The sequence below is a fragment of the Gobio gobio genome (genome assembly GCF_949357685.1).
Source record: "Gobio gobio genome assembly, chromosome: 4".
Taxonomy (NCBI): Eukaryota; Metazoa; Chordata; class Actinopteri; order Cypriniformes; family Gobionidae; genus Gobio; species Gobio gobio.
The window spans coordinates 29,945,204-29,966,603 of record NC_137100.1 but is presented as its reverse complement, the minus strand read 5'-3'; the positions used below and the strand labels follow the sequence as shown (position 1 = coordinate 29,966,603).

The 21,400-nt window shown below is 43.7% G+C and overlaps 1 protein-coding gene across 1 annotated transcript in view; it reads left to right on the top strand.

Annotated features, from left to right (window-relative positions):
* The window catches only part of adamts3 (ADAM metallopeptidase with thrombospondin type 1 motif, 3), a 213,401-nt gene that overhangs the window by 182,289 nt on the left and 9,712 nt on the right, over positions 1–21,400 (top strand). Inside the window, exon 20 of the mRNA XM_079815070.1 lies at positions 17,853–18,060. Within this exon, the coding sequence (XP_079671196.1) occupies positions 17,853–18,060 (208 nt within the window). The remainder of the gene's footprint in view (positions 1–17,852; positions 18,061–21,400) is intronic.

Genomic DNA, 21,400 nt, shown 5'->3' with positions numbered 1-21,400 from the left:
TTGTGCCGACATCAAGATGGAGTGCCACCATCGTGATGCCACGCCCCCGTTGCGAGTCTGTTGTGTGCGACACACACTAATCCTCTTCTGTAGTATTAGTTAAACTAAAAACTTAGCAGGGATTGCTCTGTAAATTAAATTGAGAATTTAACTAATGCATATATGCTATTTTAAATACTGTAGTCTATGCCAGATATATAGCCAACATTTTGAAATCATTTGAGGCTGAAACATCCATATGCGTGTTTATTTTAGCACTTCCGTCAGTGAAACAACACACTACATCCTATAAAACAAAAACGATTTTTAGTAAATAATGGTAACCTCAAGAATATATGAAAATTAAATATTAGTTAGAAAAATATTTGATTCATACTATTTCCCCGCAAAGATGCGTCATATAGGCCTACCGCTCTGCGCTTTGAGAGGAATGGGACACTGAATAGACACCTTCTTGAATATCTTCGTCTTCATATATTCTACTGATGTTGCAAAGCAACACTTGTTTTAAAAGGTCTGAAGAGCGGATTTTATTTTCCACAGGGTCAAGACATTTAGGCAATCTTTGATTATTCACTGCCAGAGAAAACGAAACTAAAATCACCGGCGCGCGCGTGTGTGTGTGAAATGCGCTATTCAAATAAACCAAACTTGACGCGCCTTACCAAGTTTAATAACAAGAACAAACTGTGTTAAATAAAATTTTAACTAAAAAGGTATTCGTCTTACAGTGCTTTTTATACTTTCCCACAGTAAAGGATGTGAATAGTTATAATAGACTTAATTATAAGCAAACGAAAGGAAGAAACGTTTATAATCCCCTGCGAACATGGGCGCGACGTGAGTGAAGATTTGGGAAAAGAAACGAGATGTCCATGTCCATTGGGATAAAATGGACTAGGCCTTTCACGGAAAATCGAGTGACCAGATCCAGATCACAAAGCAGAATGAAAAAGAGCTCTCTGACCATTAGGCTATTTCCTTTCTAGGCTAAACAAAGCTTTGTGCTTCACTCCTGTGGTAATATTCACGTGAAACAGCATTCACATACAAAACACTGGTTTAGTAAAATAATGAAGTTATTTTTTTTTAAAGTAGAAAATAGTATTTATGTAAAGAGATATATTAAAATAAAAAGAGCTCAACTCTTAAGTGGAAGGAACCTATTTTTTCCCCCTCACGTGCAACCTAGCGGATGAATCATTATTTGGGTTAGTAAAAATAATGAAATGATTGTTTTAAGAGCATAGTATATGTAAAGATATATAGTAGCTATATTATCTACCTATTTACCTAATTCCGGTTCTTCAAAGCTTACGGATTCAGTGTATTTTCGTTTTGTCATCTTAATTTGGTAATTATTTAAGTGAAAAATATTTAGTGTAGGCCTATATATTTTATTAATTTTATTTATATTTTATCTGATCTATAGATCTATAGGCTGTTTGCAAGGTAAAATAAAATACATTTTGGCTGCTGTCTGTAGATTCCTTCATGCACAACTCGTAGCCTATTCTCTCGGATGTTTCATATGCAAATTTTATAACAGCGGCTGTTGTTAAGGGTCATCACGAGACAAATCGGCATTGCAAATTGAACGCGTAGCTCAACTTGAATCGCCTTCTTTTGACTTAAAGTATACTGCCACGTTTTCTGTTCATGAGTTCCATTTTCACTTTCAACAGCGGCGTCATTACGTTCGACCAGCGGGGCGCGCATAGTGCAAGCCTAGTGTTCGGGTTCGGTGGAAAAAAATTCTGAGGTTCGGCAGAAACCGAACCCAGTCAAAAAGCCCAATATTCGGCCGAATCCGAACCCGAACCCTGGATTCGGTGCATCCCTAATTGAAATACCAGCCATGAGAATATATAAATGTCCATTGTAATTACATTGTAATTAATGTAATTACATGAAAAAATATGTGTTTATGAGACTTAATAGGTTGTAAACGGACATTAAATTTTTACCCCAGTCTTACAGTTTAATTCCACTCAAAAAAATGTTGAATACTAGCTTATGTTTTTACCTATACATAAATTCATATTTTCAGATCAACTTAAATCTTGTAAAATGTTGTAAAATACACTACATGACCCATGTGTTTACACAATGCGTCCTTTATTTTGGATAAATACAGTTCTGAAAAACAGCATATTTTACATTTCCCATTCAGACGGTCACTTCCGACACCACGTCGGGAAGACCGACGAATAAGAATCGCGCCAGAGAGACCACTCTACTTCGAGTGTAACTAAACGAGCCAATGCACATTGGCATGCAATAATTGCAGCAGCTGCTCTGCCTCTCAGCGCGGGTATAAATGAGCAGTCGGTGCATTGGATTAACCAGATTTTTGCTTCAGAGCCAAGCTCTCTACAAAGCGTGTGCTAACATTATAACGAGTCAAGCTCTTCAAGTGGAGCTCTTCTCGTCTGGTGTTGGAGTGACGGCACTGCAGCGGGGTCAAATTTCTCTTCTCTTTTTCTTCTGTTTCTGGATGCGGTTGTATAAATATATTAGTGGTGGGCATAGATAATTTTTTTTTAATCTAGATTAATCTCACTGTAATCTTGAAATTAATCTAGATTAAAATGGCTCATTTGAATTCTGCCGAAGGCATTCAGAATGTGTGCAAGTAAGGGATCGTTTGTCTTTTTGTAGTTTGAATAATAAATAACTTCTGTCCCTTTAAGACCTGACGCTCGCATGGATCCCAAACAATGAGTTGGTTACGACTGTTTACGTTAAAACTCACCAAGATGGGCATTGAGACATTTTTGAGCGTATTTGACCATTAATAAGCTGGAAAAAGGAGCTCATTTTTGCACTTGTATGTCAGAGGTGGCTTTATTACGGTATGTGTGTGTGCACTTCAGATGCGAGCGCGAAATCTGCGGGAATTAGTAGAATTAACGTTATGTGCAACCCCGCGCAAAATTCAGACCAGTCACAGCAATACTAACACACTGTCATGAGGAAAAACCCGTTCGCAATGTTCAGAGGATTAAACGGACTGAATGAGAGGAGGCGTGTGCGTGTCAATTCGCTGTCGGTCAGAGAGGAGAGGAGAGCGCAGCTGATATCGATACTGTAGAAAATGAGTATCGTATCGTTTCAGATATTTCAGTATCGATAGCGAAATATCTATATTTTTGACAACACTAGTAGGCATACACACAGGTTCGAAGACTAGTTCTCTCGCCCCCTACAGTGCAATTCGGCTAGGTATACATCCGCGCTAAAATATCAAGGTGAAAATCATCATAGCTTGCGTAGTATAGACCCTGCTCCCTACCCAACTTTGAGAATAGATTAACAGCGATATTTTTTTTATCGCCCGATAAGAGTCTCACGTTAACGCAGCACGTTAACGCCGATAACGGCCCACCACTAATATATATATATAGAATGCCAAAATTGCCAAAAATCTGCATAAATCTGCATTTCTACTCTCTCACTACCCTTGATGGTGGCCGGGCTGCTGGCCGGGCTGCTGGCCACCTCCCCCCGTCATGTGAGGCCAAGGACCACTCTTAATGAACAAGGGCAGTTCTGAGCCAGGGTTGAGCTGCGCATGTTGACTGACCGTGATCCAAGCCACGCCGCAGGCCCTCAGCCAGACGATGACCCCCTCGGTGGTCCAGACACGCCCCCTGGCTTGCCTTGCAGAGATGCAAGTGGGCGTCAAAGTACGCTTTCTCGATGCTCCCTTCTCACAAGGCGGACATTTCGGCAACACTGTCGAGAACTGGGCCCAGCAGTCTGTAGCAGGCTGGGGCAATCAAGAGCGTACCATCAGGGTCGCTTGTGGGCCGCACCTCAGTCTGCTCGTCATCAAGGGAGTAGCCCCCTGCAGAAAAAAAAATTCTGGCACAGCCTGCTCTATTGTGTCAGCCGCAGGAAGACGACGCCACCCGTCACCCTCTGCTGCTGGAGTCAGAAACATCTGATGTCGCTTCAGGCCATTCATGTCCCTGCTGCACTCAACCATGTGGTCGACAAGTTCTCATGAGCTGTGCTCCCGGGAGAGTGGCGACTCCATCCCCAGGTGGTCCAGTTGATGAAGACTTTGCTGCTGACCGCACTGGCCTCTATCAAGAGGTTAGGGGACCGGCAGACATTTTCGGTCTACGAATCGTGCCCAGATTTCGGGCCCTGTGACACCCACGTGGTATTGAGACCCCAGTCTGGCTATGTGCCCAAGGTTTCTTCCACTCCCTTCAGGGACAAGAGGGTGAACCCTCAAGCACTGCCCCTGGAGGAGGCAGACCCAGTCCTGGCTTTGCTCTGTCCTGTCAGCGCTCTGCGCCTGTACATGGACGGAACTCAAAGCTTCAGGACCTCAGAGCAGCTCTTTGTCTGTTATGAAGGCCAGCAGATGGTAAAGGCTGTCTTCAAGCACAAGATGGCCCACTGGATAGCGGATGCCATCGCCTTGGCTTACCAAGCACAAGGCGTGCCCTTCCCGCTCAGGGTGCGAGCTCACTCTTCCAGGAATGTTGCATCCTCCTTATTTTATTTATTATTTTATTGAGTGATATTGATATTTCATAGGGTTTAATCAGTGACATTATTAATAGATTTGCTTTCTGGCATCTTCTTGTCACTCCCTCAACCTGCTTCCCTTGTGTTTTTACACATAGAAAAGGCGAAAGAAAAACATATAACATTGTTCAGTTCCCTTTCAGTCGGTCACGTTTGACGTACGTCGGAACTGACCGACGAATTGGGATCTGTTTTCAGAGACCAATCTACTTTGTGTGATTAAAAACGAGCCAATGGATATTGGCATGCGGTTCACGCATTCCACGCACCGCCCAGCTGCGCGGGTATAAATACGAAAGTGGAGTACCGCATCATTGCTTTTAACTTTGGAGCCGAATGGTTTGCTGTATCAAGCTGTTTCTACGAAGAGTGTTTAGACGAGTCTCGAGGAGGATCGCTCTCTTACCTGGGTGCTGGTGTGATGGCGCGAGTCAGCGTGTGGCCGCTGCAACATACACTTGTTCCTGTGTTGGTTGGCTGGGCGTTTCCGTTCTTGAGTGCTCACACGCAGGCTTGCAATTGGACTGCTGTGAGCCGCGGTCATCTCCCTGAGTGCTTCAGCACTTCTAAAAGAGCATTTCCTTCTAAAAGAGCAACACGGTTTGACCCTGTCTTGTTTCCTGTCCGCATTTGACGGCCACGATCTCTCTCACATATAAACATGTGAGATTGCTTTCGCGGGTGATCCATGCTCTCTCAGGAGAACATGCTCACATCGGCGCGTTGTTCGTCTCACCTTTCTCGTAAGGGCTTGAGCATTCAGCGCACCGTGTGCCGTCGAGCACCGGCTGACAGCGCGTCACTCGGCACTCTCTAGATGCGCGGTCCAGACTATGAAACCTAAAATGGGGTTGAGGCCCTTTGCTTATTCCCCGATCTAGTTTCTTTTCTGGTGCACCAGAAAAGGGCTACTTTGGCTAATAAGCCTTGGTGACCTGAGGATTACAGTGGGGCATCCCTGCCGGGTACATCTCTTTGGGCCCCCACTCCTCTATCGCATCATGAGCAGGCTGAGACTTTGTTCGTGGGTGGTTCATGTTCTCTCATGGGAACATGGCCACGTCGGCGCGTTGTTCCTCCTGCCCCTTTCATAGGGGCTTGAGCGTTCAGCGTGCCGTGTGCCGTCGAGTCTGGCAGCCACGGCCAATGTCTCTCATGCCTGCTGGTAGCTCAGATGGGATTGCTGGTCCTTTTTTGAAAAAAGGGGGGACCTAGCGTTTCATTTGTGGCTCTGGCAGAGGACAGATGTCAATTGCTGCATCGGAGAGAGGGCTGTTATGCGCTGGAGATGATGATGCTGAGTTTCCCACTATATTAGTGTGTGCTCATGCTGAATCAGATTCAGAGTTGACAGCCATACTTTCCTGGGTGGCTGCCCAGATGTGCTTCTGAAAAATTTAGCAGTGTGGAACTATTTGGTGTCAAAATATGGAGCACCAAAAGGGCCATAATCTGTATAAGTTTTTCCCTCTCTCACTACCCTCTGTCCTGCATGCACGAGGGTAGTCCCGACTCTGTTTTATTGCAGGTTATGCAGGAACTGCTTGCGGTGACGGATCTCGCTCTCCGGGTGACGGAAGTCACTGCATGCCCCCTGGGTCAGGCGATGTCCACATTAGTGGTCCAGGAACCTGGGGCTAACTTGGCAGATTTGCGTGAGCCCGACAAAGTTCGGTTCCTCAACGCCCCTGTCTGTCAGACTGGCCTCTTCGGCGACACAGTCGAGAACTCGCACAGCAGTTCTCGGTGGCCCAGAAGCGGATGGAGGTGGTTTAAAAAAAAAAAAAAAGCAAACAAAAAAAATAACATTCTGCCCCGACGATTAGCTGCTGCCTCCACCCAGTAGTCGGCTGCAGCTCCTTCGTCTGCTTGTCGCCGAGGGTTCCCCCCTGCATCTGCCTCCACCCCTGCTAAGCTAAGCAGCAGCCTCCACCCGGGCAGCAGGTGGCCAGGTGCAGGGACGCGCCCAACCCGTCCAGGGTCCCGCGAGTCCGCTAGCAAGCACAAGGGCAAGCGGCCCTGGAACGGGCAGCCCAGTGATATGGGGGGAGAATATTTTTTGGTTTCGGTCCTGCCGCTGGCTCTCCGGAGTCCAGCGGTACCCACATTCTCAGAGCAGTTTCCTCCCTCCTTGGGCCCTGAGAGAGTCAGGTTGGCAGTGTGCGACGCCCCCGGGCCTTGCCACTCCTTTCCTCCCCTCTCCCCCTCGCCAGGGGGCAGCAGTGTGGGCACCGAGGACGCCCCCGGGCCTTCTCACCCATACTCTGCCCCACCTGGAGTACTCAGGCAACACTCCGGCCCGCCTCCGTCTGCGTACTCCACCTCGCTGCCCCACCCCAGGTACGTCTGTGGTGCCGTTGGTCCCGCTTGTTCGGTCTCGCTGGCTCATCCGTACCATCAGACTCGGCTACGCGATTCAGTTCGCCCGCCGGCCTCCCAAGTACAGGGGCATCCTCTTCACCACCGTGTGGAGCAGCGATGCCCATGCCTTGCGGTCAGAGATCGATGTCCTGCTGGCGAAGGACGCGGTCGAGCCGGTTCCTCCAGCCGATATGAAGTCAGGGTTCTACAGACCCTACTTAATTGTACCCAAGAAAAGTGGTGGGTTAAGGCCAATCCTGGACCTGCGCATACTGAATTGGGCCCTGCACAAGCTCCCGTTCAGAATGTTAATGCAGAAACGCATTCTCGAATGCATCCGTCCCCGAGATTGGTTGCAGCGATCGACCGGAAGCCCTTCGGGCTGTCCCTGTTGCCTCACGGCTTCACAAAGTTGTGTGAACACAGGGACATGGTGCTCCGTCACCTCAGCCTGTTGGGCCTTCGGGTCAACCGAGAGAAGAGCAAACTCTGCCCCGCGTAGAGGATCTCTTATCTCGGTATGGAGCTGGATTCGGTCAACCGGACTCCGCGCCTCACACCAGAGTGAGTCCGGTCAGTGTTGAACTGCTTGAATACGTTCAAGGGCAGGACAGCGGTCCCACTGAAATTCTTTCAGAGGCTCCTGGGGCGTATAGCATCTGCAGCCGCGGTAACGCCGCTCAGATTGCTTCATATGAGACCGCTACGGAGGCCAGCAGAAGGGAAAGGCTGTCTCCAAGCAGAGGTTAGCCCACTCGATAGTGGATGCTATCGTCTTGGCTTACCAGTCCCAAGACATGTCTTGCCCGTTCGGGTTGCGAGCGCACTCCATAAGGTGTGTAGCTTCCTCCTGGGCGCTGGCTCAAGGCGCCTCGCTGTCAGATATATGTAGAGCTGCGGGCTGGGCGACATCTAACACGTTCGCTAGATTTTATAGTCTCCGTGTAGAGCCGGTATCTTCCTGCATCCTCGCCCCAGTGGCCAGTAGCGCTAAGTACCGGTTCTAGTGTCGGCTTGCAACGCCACTCCCGCCCTCTGGGCCGGATACGTGCGTCTATTTTGCTCCAGTTGAGTTCCCCGGAAACCGCTAACCCTGTGAGTTCCTCCGCCACCCCTTCGGTGTCAGAGGTTGTGGCCGTCTGACGCCAGGCCTGCACCCGTATGCTTGTGGAATGTGTGTGTAGGCTGGGTTCCATATGTAGCGGTCCCCTAACGGCTACCCCATATGTGTATTCTCCACGGTACCAGCTACCCTACTCGGCTAGCTCCGTGTCTTTCCCTTGACAGAGCTCGCTCTGTCGTCTCTGGGCGAGTTCTTCCCCCCTGGGACCAGGTTGGATCCACCCCAGAGACTGCCATAGTTAGCACTACCCTGATAGGTTAGTCCTTATGTGTATTTCGCCACCTCTCCTTCCATTGAAGGACGTGACTCCGCAGCGTGCCATCTCCTCGAGATGGGCATGCTTTCCCAGCGTTATCCAATAGTCACGCTGAGTGGGTCTTGCAGGAACAGCATTGACTGTCCTTCCCTGCCGGGAGCCCTGACTCCCACTCCAACATAGGAGTGGTCCAGCGAGCTCAGGCAGGGCGCTGGAAGGGCCAGCATCCCTGGCGTGTTGGTAGGGATCCCAATTCGTCGGTCAGTTCCGACATACGTCGAATGTGACAGACTGAAAGGGAACGTCTCGGTTGCGTATGTAACCCTCGTTCCCTTAAGGAGGGAACGGAGACGTACGTCCCGTCGCCAGGTGCTGTGCTTCAGCTTAAGGCCCGAGTCACCTATCTCGGCTCCTCAGTTGAAAAGAAATAATTCGGTATTCCACTTCCGTATTTATACCCGCGCAGCGGGACGGTGCGTGGAATGCGTGAACCGCATGCCAATGTCCATTGGCTCGTTTTTAATTAACGATCTCTGAAAACAGATCCCAATTCGTTGGTCAGTTCCGACGTACTTCTCCGTTCCCTCCTTCAGGGAACGAGGGTTACATACTGTAACGAGGTTAGTTCTTGTGGGAAGAAGGAGGCGGGAACCGTCGAACAATAGAAAAAACTTTAATAAAATAAATGAACACAAAATGAAAGTAAAAGCGGCAGCCCCTCACGGACGACTGCCACGCACGTACATAAACAAAACGTAAACAAAAATACAAATCATAGTCCAGGCCTGGTCCTCTCTCGTCCTTCACTGTCGTCGCTCCTCCTTTATACTCCCGTCACTCCTCTGTGAGACACGAGTCCGACGGCACGCAGCTGGCGATCATCATTACTAATGACCGTGGCCTCGTCCCGTTCTCACGGTCCCTCAGCCTCGCTGCTCGCCACACATACGTAACTGAGACGTTTCCTCCCTGAACAGTGATATGAGTTAGTATAGCAACTCTCAATGCAGCATGCATGACATACAATGGCGACATTTTACACAATAGAAAATCAAACAACTACCCTAAATTCACTGGCAGAAAGGTGGCACGATCCTCCAAATATGGCATCTAAACAAGACAGCTACAGAACTTAACATGACATGTCAGATTCACATTTTCTGTTGTTTTAATTGACAGGGAGATTGACCCAGTCACTAACCCTCTAACTAACAAAATAACCTAACAAAAAATAACCTCAAAAAATGACCCTACAGGCTCAACTCAGCGTTTGGGACAAACAAAATAGAGTGTTTTTAGAGTGTACAGATGAACAGTAGAGAAATGTTTTGCAGTTTGATTTATATTTTAATTTTTTCCCATTCATCCCAGCCATTTGATCAATGGGTTCATGTGCACTACTAAACATTAATGTCTTATATGTATGTTATACTTTGACTTATATGATGTAATTTACTTTCTTTCCTTCCTTGTTTTACTGTATGACAAAAAAAATGCATGGGTCGCACATTGTTTTAAAAAGAGATGGGGAAAGTTAATGTTTTGATGTCACAAAATGGTGAATGCATGACTCATGAATAGTATATTAATTAGGTAATGTATACATTATTTAATATGTGTTTTTTTATGTTTTAATAAATAGTGATATTGATCCAACATTATATCACTCATCATTACCTATACAAAAAAGGAAAACTGCTCAATAATAATGAATCTACAGTACACCTTTTATACAGACCCAGATTACAGACCTCTTATTAGCCAGTTGTACATACGTGTATCTACTTCTTTATGCAGAGAAACCTTGCAGCTTGAGCTATAACTGAGTTATAATCATCAGTTTTCGAGCTATAATCATCAGTTCCTTTGATAAACTAGCAGCAGACTGACTTGTACTGCAGAGCTCCTCAGAATAAGGACACTTGTAATGGGATTATAATTTGAGCCCCTTGCGTGTGATAATTGTTCACTCTCCCACGTCACATTGTACATTTCATGCTGAGAAGAAAGCCACATAATTGTAATTCAGCCTTAGACTTTCTCACAGATTATCCTCCTAATGTGGCACAGAAAACGAATTGCAGATTGAGGCATGGTGATTCACTTATATCTCTTAATACTTCTGAAATTGAATGCAGTTAGCATAAATGGGATCCTTAAATATGCACTAAATGCATATTATGCTAGTTCACACAGATCAATGATGCCTCTGCTCAGTGCTCATACACAAAGGAGGAGTTACAAAGTCACAAACGAGGCACAAATTACCTTCTGTAGTGCTTTCCGTTACACTAATACTGCGATTTTTTTGTGTAAAAATGGTAAAAATTGCAAAGTTAAAGGGGCTATATGCGTTTTTCTGAAATTTAAACTCGCAACTGACACCTGTGGCCAAAAAACAGAACTGCTCTCATTTTCTGCTCGCTCTCGCAGCGGTGGTGACGTCACATCCGCAGACAGCGCGGGAAAAGACGACCCGCCAGAAAATAGGAAAAATAGGATACAGGCTTATAGGTGCACCCACTGTGAGCGGACAAGGTGTCAGTATGCTCATCAGGAGATGTTTGAGTCATAAATGGTAAAATAAAAAGGCTATTGTTACGTTTATTTTGGGGAAAAAGTTGCATATAGCCCCTTTAATGTGTGAATATTAAACTACTGGAGCTGCTGCAGAATCATTTCATTTTCCACAAACTGAACTGTTGCTGGAGATTCAGCAGCTGTGACGCCTTCCTATTTCAATTCTGATATTTCCTCTGTGTGCCCATCAGTCACCAGGGCTCCTCCTCCCTTGACAACTGCGGAGGATGAGATTGTGCCTGCAGTTCTTCCTGCATTTCCTTTTCCATTCACTTTGCATTCGCTTGTCCTAATTTTCTTTTTTTATCTTCCTCATTCTTGAAGCTGTCTCTGCAGGTGGTTGCCATTTCAGTTTCCTCTGCTTCCTTTGCCTCCCTACTACTATGCTTTTTTGGCTTAAAATGTGGTCAAATGTGTAAAAGGCAACTAAGAATACGAATCTTGTATTGCTAAAATCATTCATTAAATTAACTGAAATATTAAATAAACATGCAAGGGGTGGGGAATATACAGTCCTGGTCAAAAGTTTGGAAATATTAAGATTTTTTTATGTTTTTGAAAGAAGTCTCTTATGCTCACCAAGGATGTATTTATTTGATCAAAAATACAGTAAAAACAGTAATTTTGTGAAATATTATTGAAATTTAAAATAACTGTTTTCTGTTTTAATATAATTTTAAATGTAAATTATTTTTATGATTTTCAGCAGCCATTACTCCAGGCTTCAATCTTACAGGATCCTTCAGAAATCATTGTAAAATGCAGATTTTGTTATCAATTATTATTGGTGCTCAGTTACTTATAATAGTTCCCATTCAGTCGGTCACTTCCGACGCCACGTCGGAGACCGACGAATAGGAATCTCGCCAGCGAGAGCCAATCTACTTCGAGTGTAACTAAACGAGCCAGTGGACATTGGCATGCAATGAGTGCACCAGCTGCTCATGCCACGCAACATGGGTATAAATGAGGCACAGGTGCTTGCATCAAATCAGCTTTTTGCTTCGGAGCCGAGTGATAGATGGTTCGTCCTGAAATCACTCTCTACAAAGCAGTGGAAATGACTGAGACTGCCTTTTGGAAGTGGATCCCCTCAGTCGGTGTTGGTGTGACAGCACAGCAGCGGGTCGCGTGGTATTCGTACTGTCTCTCTTTTTTTGTTTGTAAGAGCAAACACCCAGGCTGTTCTCACACCTAGTTCGGTGCGCTAGGTGGAGAGCGCTAAAAAAAATGTCAGGCTGCACTACTTCCCTGAATGTGATGCCACGGTCGTTCCCCCTGCGTGCAGATAGAGCTTGTGTTTGTTTCAAGATGACATTCTATCTGTGTGTTTCTGGATGCGGTGGTTATCGGTCAGCGAGGGATGGTCACCAGCGCTGTATCTCATGTTTGGGCGTTCAGCACACTGAGGCAGCGTTGATGGATGATTCATGTTCTCACTGCGGGAACATGACCATCTCGGAGTTGCGGTCGAGACTCCATCTCGCAAGGGGTGGAGTACCCACACCTCTGCCTAGATCTAACCCTCCACAGAGGGTTACTTCTGGCAGTAGCATGGGTGATTTGAGGGATTTCCCCCAGGGAACCAACCCCCGGGGAACCCTCACTCCTCCCGCACTTCGCAGCCAGTAGAACTGCCATTGGAACACGGTGGGCCACCCACGAGGTGTGCACCATCCGTATCCTTCGGGGCTCCTCTCGACGACCAGATGTCCATCGCTGCATCGGAGGGAGGGTCAGACTCCTCTGGTTCATGGGCGTCCGCTTCACTTCGGTGAATGCCACAGATGCCCATGTCTTGCATGTGGAGATTGCAGTCCGTACTTCATTGTACCCAAGAAAACCGCAGAAATTCATTTTCGAATGCATCCATCCCCGAGATTGGTTTGCAGCGATTGACCTGAAGGACACGTACTTTCATGTCTCGATCCTTCCTCGACACAGGCTGTTTCTGCGCTTTGCATTTGAGGGTCGAGCATATCAGTATAAGGTGAAGCATATCAGGGCTGTCCCTGTCCCCTCGTGTCTTCACCAAAGTCGCAGAGGGGGCCCTTGTGCCCATGAAAGAACAGGGCGTTCGCATTCTCAACTATCTTGGCGACTGACTTATTCTAGCACAGTCCAGGGATCAATTGTGCGAACATGGGGACCTGGTGCTCAGACAATTCAGCCAGTTGGGTCTTCGGGTCAACTGGGAAAAGAGCAAACTCACACCTGTTTAGAGAATCTCTTTTCTCGGTATGTAGTTGGATTCGGTCGAACAGATGGCACACCTCACAGAATAGCGTGTCCAGTCGATGCTGAACTGCCTGAACACGTTTCAAGGCAGGGCGGCAGTCCCATTGAAACAATTTCAGAGGCTCCTGGGGCATATGGCGGCTGCGGCGGTAGTAACACAGCGCAGTCTGCTTCATATGAGACCGCTTCAGCATGACCCGTCGCCATGTCCTCTGTACCCTGCTGGAGTGCCAATTCACTTACTTGGCTCCTCAGCAAAAAACTGATTTGATGCAAGCACCTGTGCCTCATTTATACCCACGCTGTGTGGCTTGAGCAGCTGGTGCAAGCATTGCATGCCAATGTCCATTGGCTCGTTTAGTTACACTCAAAGTAGATTGGCTCTCGCTAGCGAGATTCTCCGACGTGGCATCTCCGTTCCCTCCTTCAGGGAACGAGGGTTAGATACATAACCAGGACTAGGGCTGTGTATTGCCAAGAATCTGGCGATATGATGCGTATCACGATACAGGGGTTACGATACAATATATTGTTATATATTGCGATATTGTAAGAAAGGTAATTGTAACGTACTGCTCTGAGACAGAAGGTAGAAGATCCAAACGCAGCTTTATTGGAGGGTAATCCACAATCGTAGTCAAAAGTACAGGCAAAAAGGTAATACACAGGAAAGCAGTCCAAATAGGCAAACAAGGCAGGAGAGACAGGAAAAAGGGTAATCCACGGAACGGGCAAGTAATCAAAGACCAAGATACATGAAACCAGGGAAACGCTCAGAATTGCAGTAGAAACACTAAACAAGACTTCGCACTTAATGATAGAGTGAACATGGTTTATATAGGCTGAGGTAATGAGGTAAATAGGTGATGAGACACAGGTGCAAACAATGAGTGAAGATGAGTCAGGGCAAAGGATTATGGGTAATGTAGTTTATGATGGAGTGACAAGTCCGGGGTGGAGTGCCCTCAGGTGGTAATCGGGGGCACTCTCACTGATGATTGTGACAGCAATATATTGCGATATTTCTTTTTTTTTTTATTTAAAAGAATAAAGAACACAACCATATACATAAAACCTGACAAGTAACTATTTTATTTAATTAATACAGTATCATTTATATCACTAATCACTATTTGTGCAATCTAAGTAAAGGGAAATAATAAAGTGCAGGATTCTTTGTGTATATGTTTTAAAGGTTCACAGTATAGCGGTTTTTAATTTCTAAACTATTTAACAACAGAAAGTGCATAGTCCATTCCATGACTGAATGACTGTTTGTTTTATATTTAATACTGTTAAGCTGTTTGCTTTAAAGCAGTATGTTGTATAAAGTGCTATTTAAAGTACTGAACTGCAGAGCTGGTGCATCCATATCCACATCGCTATGATCAGATGCTTTCGTTCTGCTGCCACCGCTGTCAATTTTGTTGTGTGTTTATTTTGTTACTAAAAGGAAAACGTGCTGAACATATTCTATCGAAACGCTTCTCAGCAGCGCGGATGATGTTGGGGTGTTAAGCGAGCTCTCAGATTCAATGCGTTTACCGAGTATTGGATTTTAACTTGGCCTATTTTGCAAACAAAATGACTCTTGTCGATTTCCTTAGTGGCTTCTTTATAGCTGAAGCCAAAATGAGTACACACTTCAGCTATATCGCGGGAGCAAATAATTCTATCGTCTTTTGAGCTGGGTTTGCTAATGCAAACACTAGCGATGCACGCACCAGCTTCTCCGGCTCCGAGTCAGTTTACGTTCTGAGATAACACTGCCATCTAGCGGTTGGGTTTTATACAGTCTGTGGTTTAAACCGAACACAAAGCCACAAATTTTGGATCTAAATAAATAAATAAATATATAAATATCGATACAGTGCTTTTGAGCATCGATACAGTATCGCCAAACATAATATCGCGATATTCACATGTATCAATATTTTCTTACACCCCTAATCGAGACGAGTTCTTAATTTTATCAATGATGAAAACCTTTTTTACTGTTTAATATTTTTGTGGAAACTGTTATAAATTTTTGAATCTTTCACATCCTTTAGCTTCTAATGACATCCTTTAAAGGATGGCCCTTTGACTTCCTCACATATATATTTAACAAAGAAAAGGTATTAACCTGCCTGTAACATGCTGACTTCCTGGCCATGTCCTGTCATGCTTATTGTATTTAGCATGTCATTGCAATCGAGCATGATGCTGGTAACTTAATCGGCAACCATATCACCCTGTAGTCCAAGACTGGTTGCCCACTGAAGCTAAGCAAGGTTAAGCCTGGTCAGTTCCTGGATGGGAGACCTCCTGGGAAAACTATAGCTTCTGGAAGAGGTATTAGTGAGGCCAGCAGGGGGTGCACACCCTGTGGTCTGTGTGGGTCCTAATGTCCCGGTAAAGTGATGGGGACACTATACTGTAACAAGCACCATCCTTCGGATGAGACATTATCCTGACTCTTTGTGGTCATTAAAAATCCCAGGATGTCCTTCGAAAAAAGAGTAGGGGTTTAACCCTTTATCCTGGCCTAAATTGCCCATTGGTCTCTGTACATCATCATGGCCTCTTTATCAACCCCATCACTTCATCACTCTGTCTCTTCTCCACCATTAAGCTGGTGTGTGGTGGGGGTTCTGGCGTATTAAAGCTGCCGTCACATCATCAGATGGATGCTGCACATTGGTGGTGGTTGAGGAGATTCTTCCTTCCATGTAAAGTGCTTTGAGTGCAGAGAAAGTGCTATATAAATTTAACGATTTATAATTAAAATCACATGATCACTAAAAGCACTTCGGGATATGCACATTACAATGGCAAGAGATAGCTAGAAGAGGTGTGTTTTACATTAAACCATATTTTATTTTCTGCATTCAACAGAATTAATGTAAAGGGTTTTTAATCTTTCAGCACGACTACTGTATCTCACAAGTGTCAGTGTATGATCAAGGCGTATTACATAAGAGCATAGAAAAGGCTGCACTGTTTAATTATGCTAGTTCACACAGGTCAATGATGCCTCTGCTCAATGCTCATACACCATGTGGATGAGTTACAAAGTCACAAACGAGGCACAAATGACCTTCTGTACTGCTTTCCGTTACACAGGTTGGTTCCACTCTATAAGATGCCTCTTACTTCCACAAGTGTGTTGCAGGTCAAAAGGAAATTTCTATCATTTATCATTTATATCATTTACAACCTCATGTCATTCCAAACTTGTATGACTTTCTTCTGTGAAAGAAGATATTTTGGTGGAAGCCAAACAGTTTTGGCGACCATTGACTTCCATTATGTGGACAAAAAAAGAAGATATTTCTGAAAGTATCTGCTTTTATATTTCACAGAAGAAAGAAAATATTGGGTCATTTTGGGTGACTATATTCTCAGTGACTGTATGATGGGCCTTGAGGTTTATGAAGAAGCTTCAGATGTGTCCAACTTTTAGTTCATCAGACAGAGTATTTGCATTCTCTAATCACATTCTGATTGCTAAATAGTCCATATGATTCATTTTATCCAATACAGATTTGTTAGCAGCTGGTCTGTCTTGGGACAAGGAATAATGGATGGAAGCTCCTGCTGTTTAAGGAGGAAATGTGTTGTGCAGTTTTATAGTCCTGAAATAATGGGACAGACCTGTGAATGATAATAGGCAGATAAGGATAATTGAAAACGGTTGAGAAATCTTTTCCAGAATGATTTTAATGTAGTTAGCATTTGTCTTTATATATTTTTTTCCAACCTGATCTCATGAGAAAATGTAAATATTTTACAAGGTAACGATTTCTTATGAATGTTTATAATGGCATTCATATTGAAACTATGCTGTTTTTAGAAAAAGCGAGCTTGAAGGCCACCCCTAAACCCAACTTTCTGTGGGCAATTCTTCACCAATTGGTTTTTAATTTTAATTCCTAAAAAGTATAGAGACTAGAGATTAGATCTCTATAGAGATGATTGACTATCAATGTGAAGGTAATGTCAGGGTTATGTCTAGGTCTGTTAAGTTTAGTCTGAAGTTTTGGTTTGGTTTTCCCTGCTCCAGTTTTGCTTGTGTTCCTTGGTCATTAGTTTCTGATTAATTTAATTCTTAATTAATTATTCTTAATTCTGGTTAATTAACTTTCCCTGTGTATTTCCCTGTGTCTCTTGTTTCCTTGTTCTTTGCCCGGTATTGTCTATGTTTTAATGTGTTTGTGTTCTCCTGAGTTTCCCCTTAGAATTATGATTAAAGACTATTTATATGAATCTCCAGCATTGTGGGCTTACAGCCACAGTTGTTCAATTGTTGGTCTGTGGACACGTGTACTTTAGATGTCTATGTCCAGATCATATCTCAGTAATGTCCATTTATCCACGTTTAGTTCGGCGCAACACATCACCATTTCCGTGTCCAAACAATCTTATCAGATCCCTAAGGCAAACAACAAACAGTGCTAAAATATGCTTGTGGTGTGCTTTAGTGCAACTGAGAAATCAGGATCCTAACCTTTATCTCCATATCGAAATCTCAGTTGCTCAGACATTGATTCACCTTTTCTGAATGTTAAAATATTGGTGTCCAGGATGCTGTGATCCTAGACTAGTGTACACTGTGAGTTTTTAAAAGCTTCACTTAAAGGTGCTATGAATGAAAAGTGCTGATAAACAGCTGTTGAGTATTCTTACTGTGAATTGAGGTCTGGATCAGGAAACAGTATTCGATATGTCACAAGTGGATTAAACCACACTTCATTTGTCTTCTGACAGATGGATCACAGAGGAGTGGGAACATTGTACTAAAACCTGTGGGAGCTTGGGATACCAAATCCGCACTGTGCGCTGTGTCCAGTTCCTTCACGAGGGCACAAACCGCTCCATCCACAGCAAGTACTGCAGTGGGGAAAAGCCTGAGATCCGGAGGCCATGTAACAGAATGCCCTGCCCAGCCCAATGGAGGACTGGGGCCTGGTCAGAGGTACGTTTTTCTTAGGTTTTTGAAAGTAGCATTTTGGGAAAGTGAGAAGATTGGTTCAATTATATTTTACAAAGCTCAGCAGAAAGAAATACTTTCTGCAAGCAGTTTTCTGTGTGATTGGACTTGAAGTGTGAAATCAGTCTCATTTGAAGAATGTGTTTACCACATCCGAGGAAGGTTTTTTTTTTTTTTGGGAGAGTCAGAAAACTTCTGGAGAAAACAAATATAGGACTCATTTCCTTTTAGTTTGTACTTTTTACCTTGTACTGTTTTCATGCACTGACAGTGTCCAAGTGAGGGCTGACATTTCCATTGATTTTTAAATCAATAATGATTTTTAAAGTCAACCAGAGAGATTTTTTTATGACAGTGACCTCATTACCCAGAAAGCTAACATTCAGACATTTAGGGCCCTATTTTAACGATCTGAAACGCAAGTGTCAAAGCACGAAGCGCAAGTAACTTTGTGGGCGGGTCTCGGCGCTGTTGCTATTTTCCCGGCGGGATAAATGGCTCTTGCGCCCGGCGCAAATCTAAAATGGGTTGGTCTGAAGTAGCTTCATTATTCATAGGTGTGGTTTGGGCGTAACGTGAATAAACCAATCCGAGCGTCATCCAACATTCCCTTTAAAAGCAGGTGCGCAAGTTCCATTATGGATTGCTATTATTATGGCGTATTTACCAGGCGCACGCCAGGAGCGGTTCACAGCCGAGGAGACTGATGTTCTTGTAAGAGCAGTGAAAGACAGAGAAGTGAAGTTGTAATGTTGTACATTATGGTAAAGGTGATTTCACAGTCTTTTTTTTTCAGTCTTTCAGTTTTTTCAGTTTTTCAGTCGATTTTTTTTCCTGGTTCTTGACGGACAAACCAATTTGTCAGATGTCCTTATATACATATGTCTTGCCACTATTGGGCAAACAGGTCTTATCCTTAATTATTACAATTAGCCTGAATCATTTGTAAGCTAGATTTATGCCTATTTTTTCACATCTTCGTGGCACACCACAATGATTTCCGTCATCTCATGTGTTAATATTTTTTTAGTGTAACAATTTATGATTTGCAAAAATAACTGTTGCATCTGTGTAGGTTACATGAGCAAAGTGTATGCGCGTTGTGCACGCTATACATTATGGTCAAGCATGCGCCCTTAAAATAGCATAATGAACAACGCGCAACGCGCCACTGACTTTAGACTAGGTTTTTTCTGGTCAGTGGCGCAATTGTTTAATGGAACAGCAAAATAGCACCAGGGATTGTTTTGCGCCGGAACACGCCTCCTTTTTTGCGCTGAACCGCCCAGGTAGCGCAAGTTCATTCACTAGTTTAGCGACGTGCTTCTGTGGAGGGAAAAGCGCGCTTTGCGCGGGTGCAAAATAGGAATGACACATGCGTCGGTGTACAAAGTCAATTGCGCTGGGTGCAAGATAGGGCCCTTAGTGTTTAAATTGCCAAGAAGTCTTTTGATGATTTTAAATATTAAACCGAGATATTGAGCTTGAGCTAGTACACTGTCGATAGGTGTAATCCTCTAGTGAACCAGCCTATGTGGTATTGATTTCGACCCCAAGCAAAATTATTTACACCAAGCTGTGTCAATGAATATTGCTGATAAGCAGGGCCACACAGAATCTGTGGAATTTTCTAGTGATTTCTGCGCAGAATTTTTTGAAAAATCTGCGGAATTATGCGGAATGGTTTTAAATGTGTTAAAAAGATCTAAGAATATTGGAACTGAAAGCATTACAAATAAAATATAAAATATTCACTTCTTGACTTTTATTTAAGGTTTACAATACAAATACAAGTAGAACAACTTGTTTTTTAAACAAAGCTAGATCTCTCTTATTGTACATCCACTAAAAGATAAAAAAAGATATTGCTTTATCAATTGTATTGTACATAAATCATAAAATAAACAATTTCATATCATTCAACAATAGAGCAAAATACATAAATACCGACTGAAGTAAATAAATAAATAAAATTGAATAGCTATAAATAAGTCATTTTTGTAGACAAGTGACGTTTCCTTAACTCCTCCGTGGTCAATTTTATTTTAGACATTTTAAAATATCACTCTCTCACTAAAAAAATGTCACATCAATAAACGCAGCCTACTACCCCTCACAATCGCACACGCGTTGGCCAGAGGAGAACTGGCACCCCGACTGAGCCTGGTTTCTCCCAAGGTTTATTTTTCTCCATTATGCCGCCTGATGGAGTTTTGCTTGCTCAGTTGGGGACACTAAATTTTCAACTAAATATTCAAGTAAATTTTCAACTAAATTACTGATCTGCCAGCATTATCAATATATGATAATTGAGATGAGCTGGATGACATCACCGTTTTCTCCAGAGTGGCTGTACACCCAAATCAAATTCTGTTGCATTATTTTCCTGTTTAACACTGTGAAGCTGCTTTGAAACAATCAGCATTGAAAAAAGCGCTATATAAATAAAGGTGACTTGACTTGACTTGCTATAAAGGCAATCTCTTCACGTAAAGCTTACATTTTCTTATAACCAGCTGTGACTGCAACAAGCGACAGAACATGGACCTCTTGGTTTCTTTTTCTGTATAGTAACTCTTTATATCCTCGCCCAATTTGAAATCTCATTGCTCTAAAATTCAGCTCATCATAACTGTACTGTAAATATTTTTAGTCTGGCTGTGATTCAATTGGATTTTTTCACACTGCACTTAACCTTGGGTTATCATTGTTCTAAACACTGCTTTTAACCCCAAGTAAGGGAAGATTTCACACTAGTAACTTAGAATCAGGTTTTGCATTACTTTTGCAATGTTAACCGCACATTGCTGTGCTAAACTTGTACAGTATGAAACAATGTGGGGCTACAGCTAGATGCTTTTCAACCGACAGCCAATTGCCTGCCTCGTTTTCAGGTGCTGGCCGCTGTATTTAAATAGTAGTTTCAACATTTGAGGGGGAAAATGTGCAATGGTGACAGAAAATGCAAAAATTTTGAGAAAAGAATAAACCTTAAGACTTTCACCTATAAAGTCCGAAAGTACATTCAGGATACACTTGATAGTACAGTCTGCAATATATAACATGAGGATGCGCAATGCTAAGGCCTTTATGTAAACATATTGCATGCAAATTCATCCAATCAGTAACACTGACGTCGCGAATATGGAAATAAGGACATTTATCCAGGGTTTAGGAATGTACAGTGTGAAACGTCATCTTATGAATACCTAGGATTAACTGTTAACCACAGGTAAATTATGAGCAATGTGAAACATGAAGAAAGATAACACAGAATTCTGTTTTTCCAGGGTTTAATAAGACCCAGGGTAACTATTGTATGTGT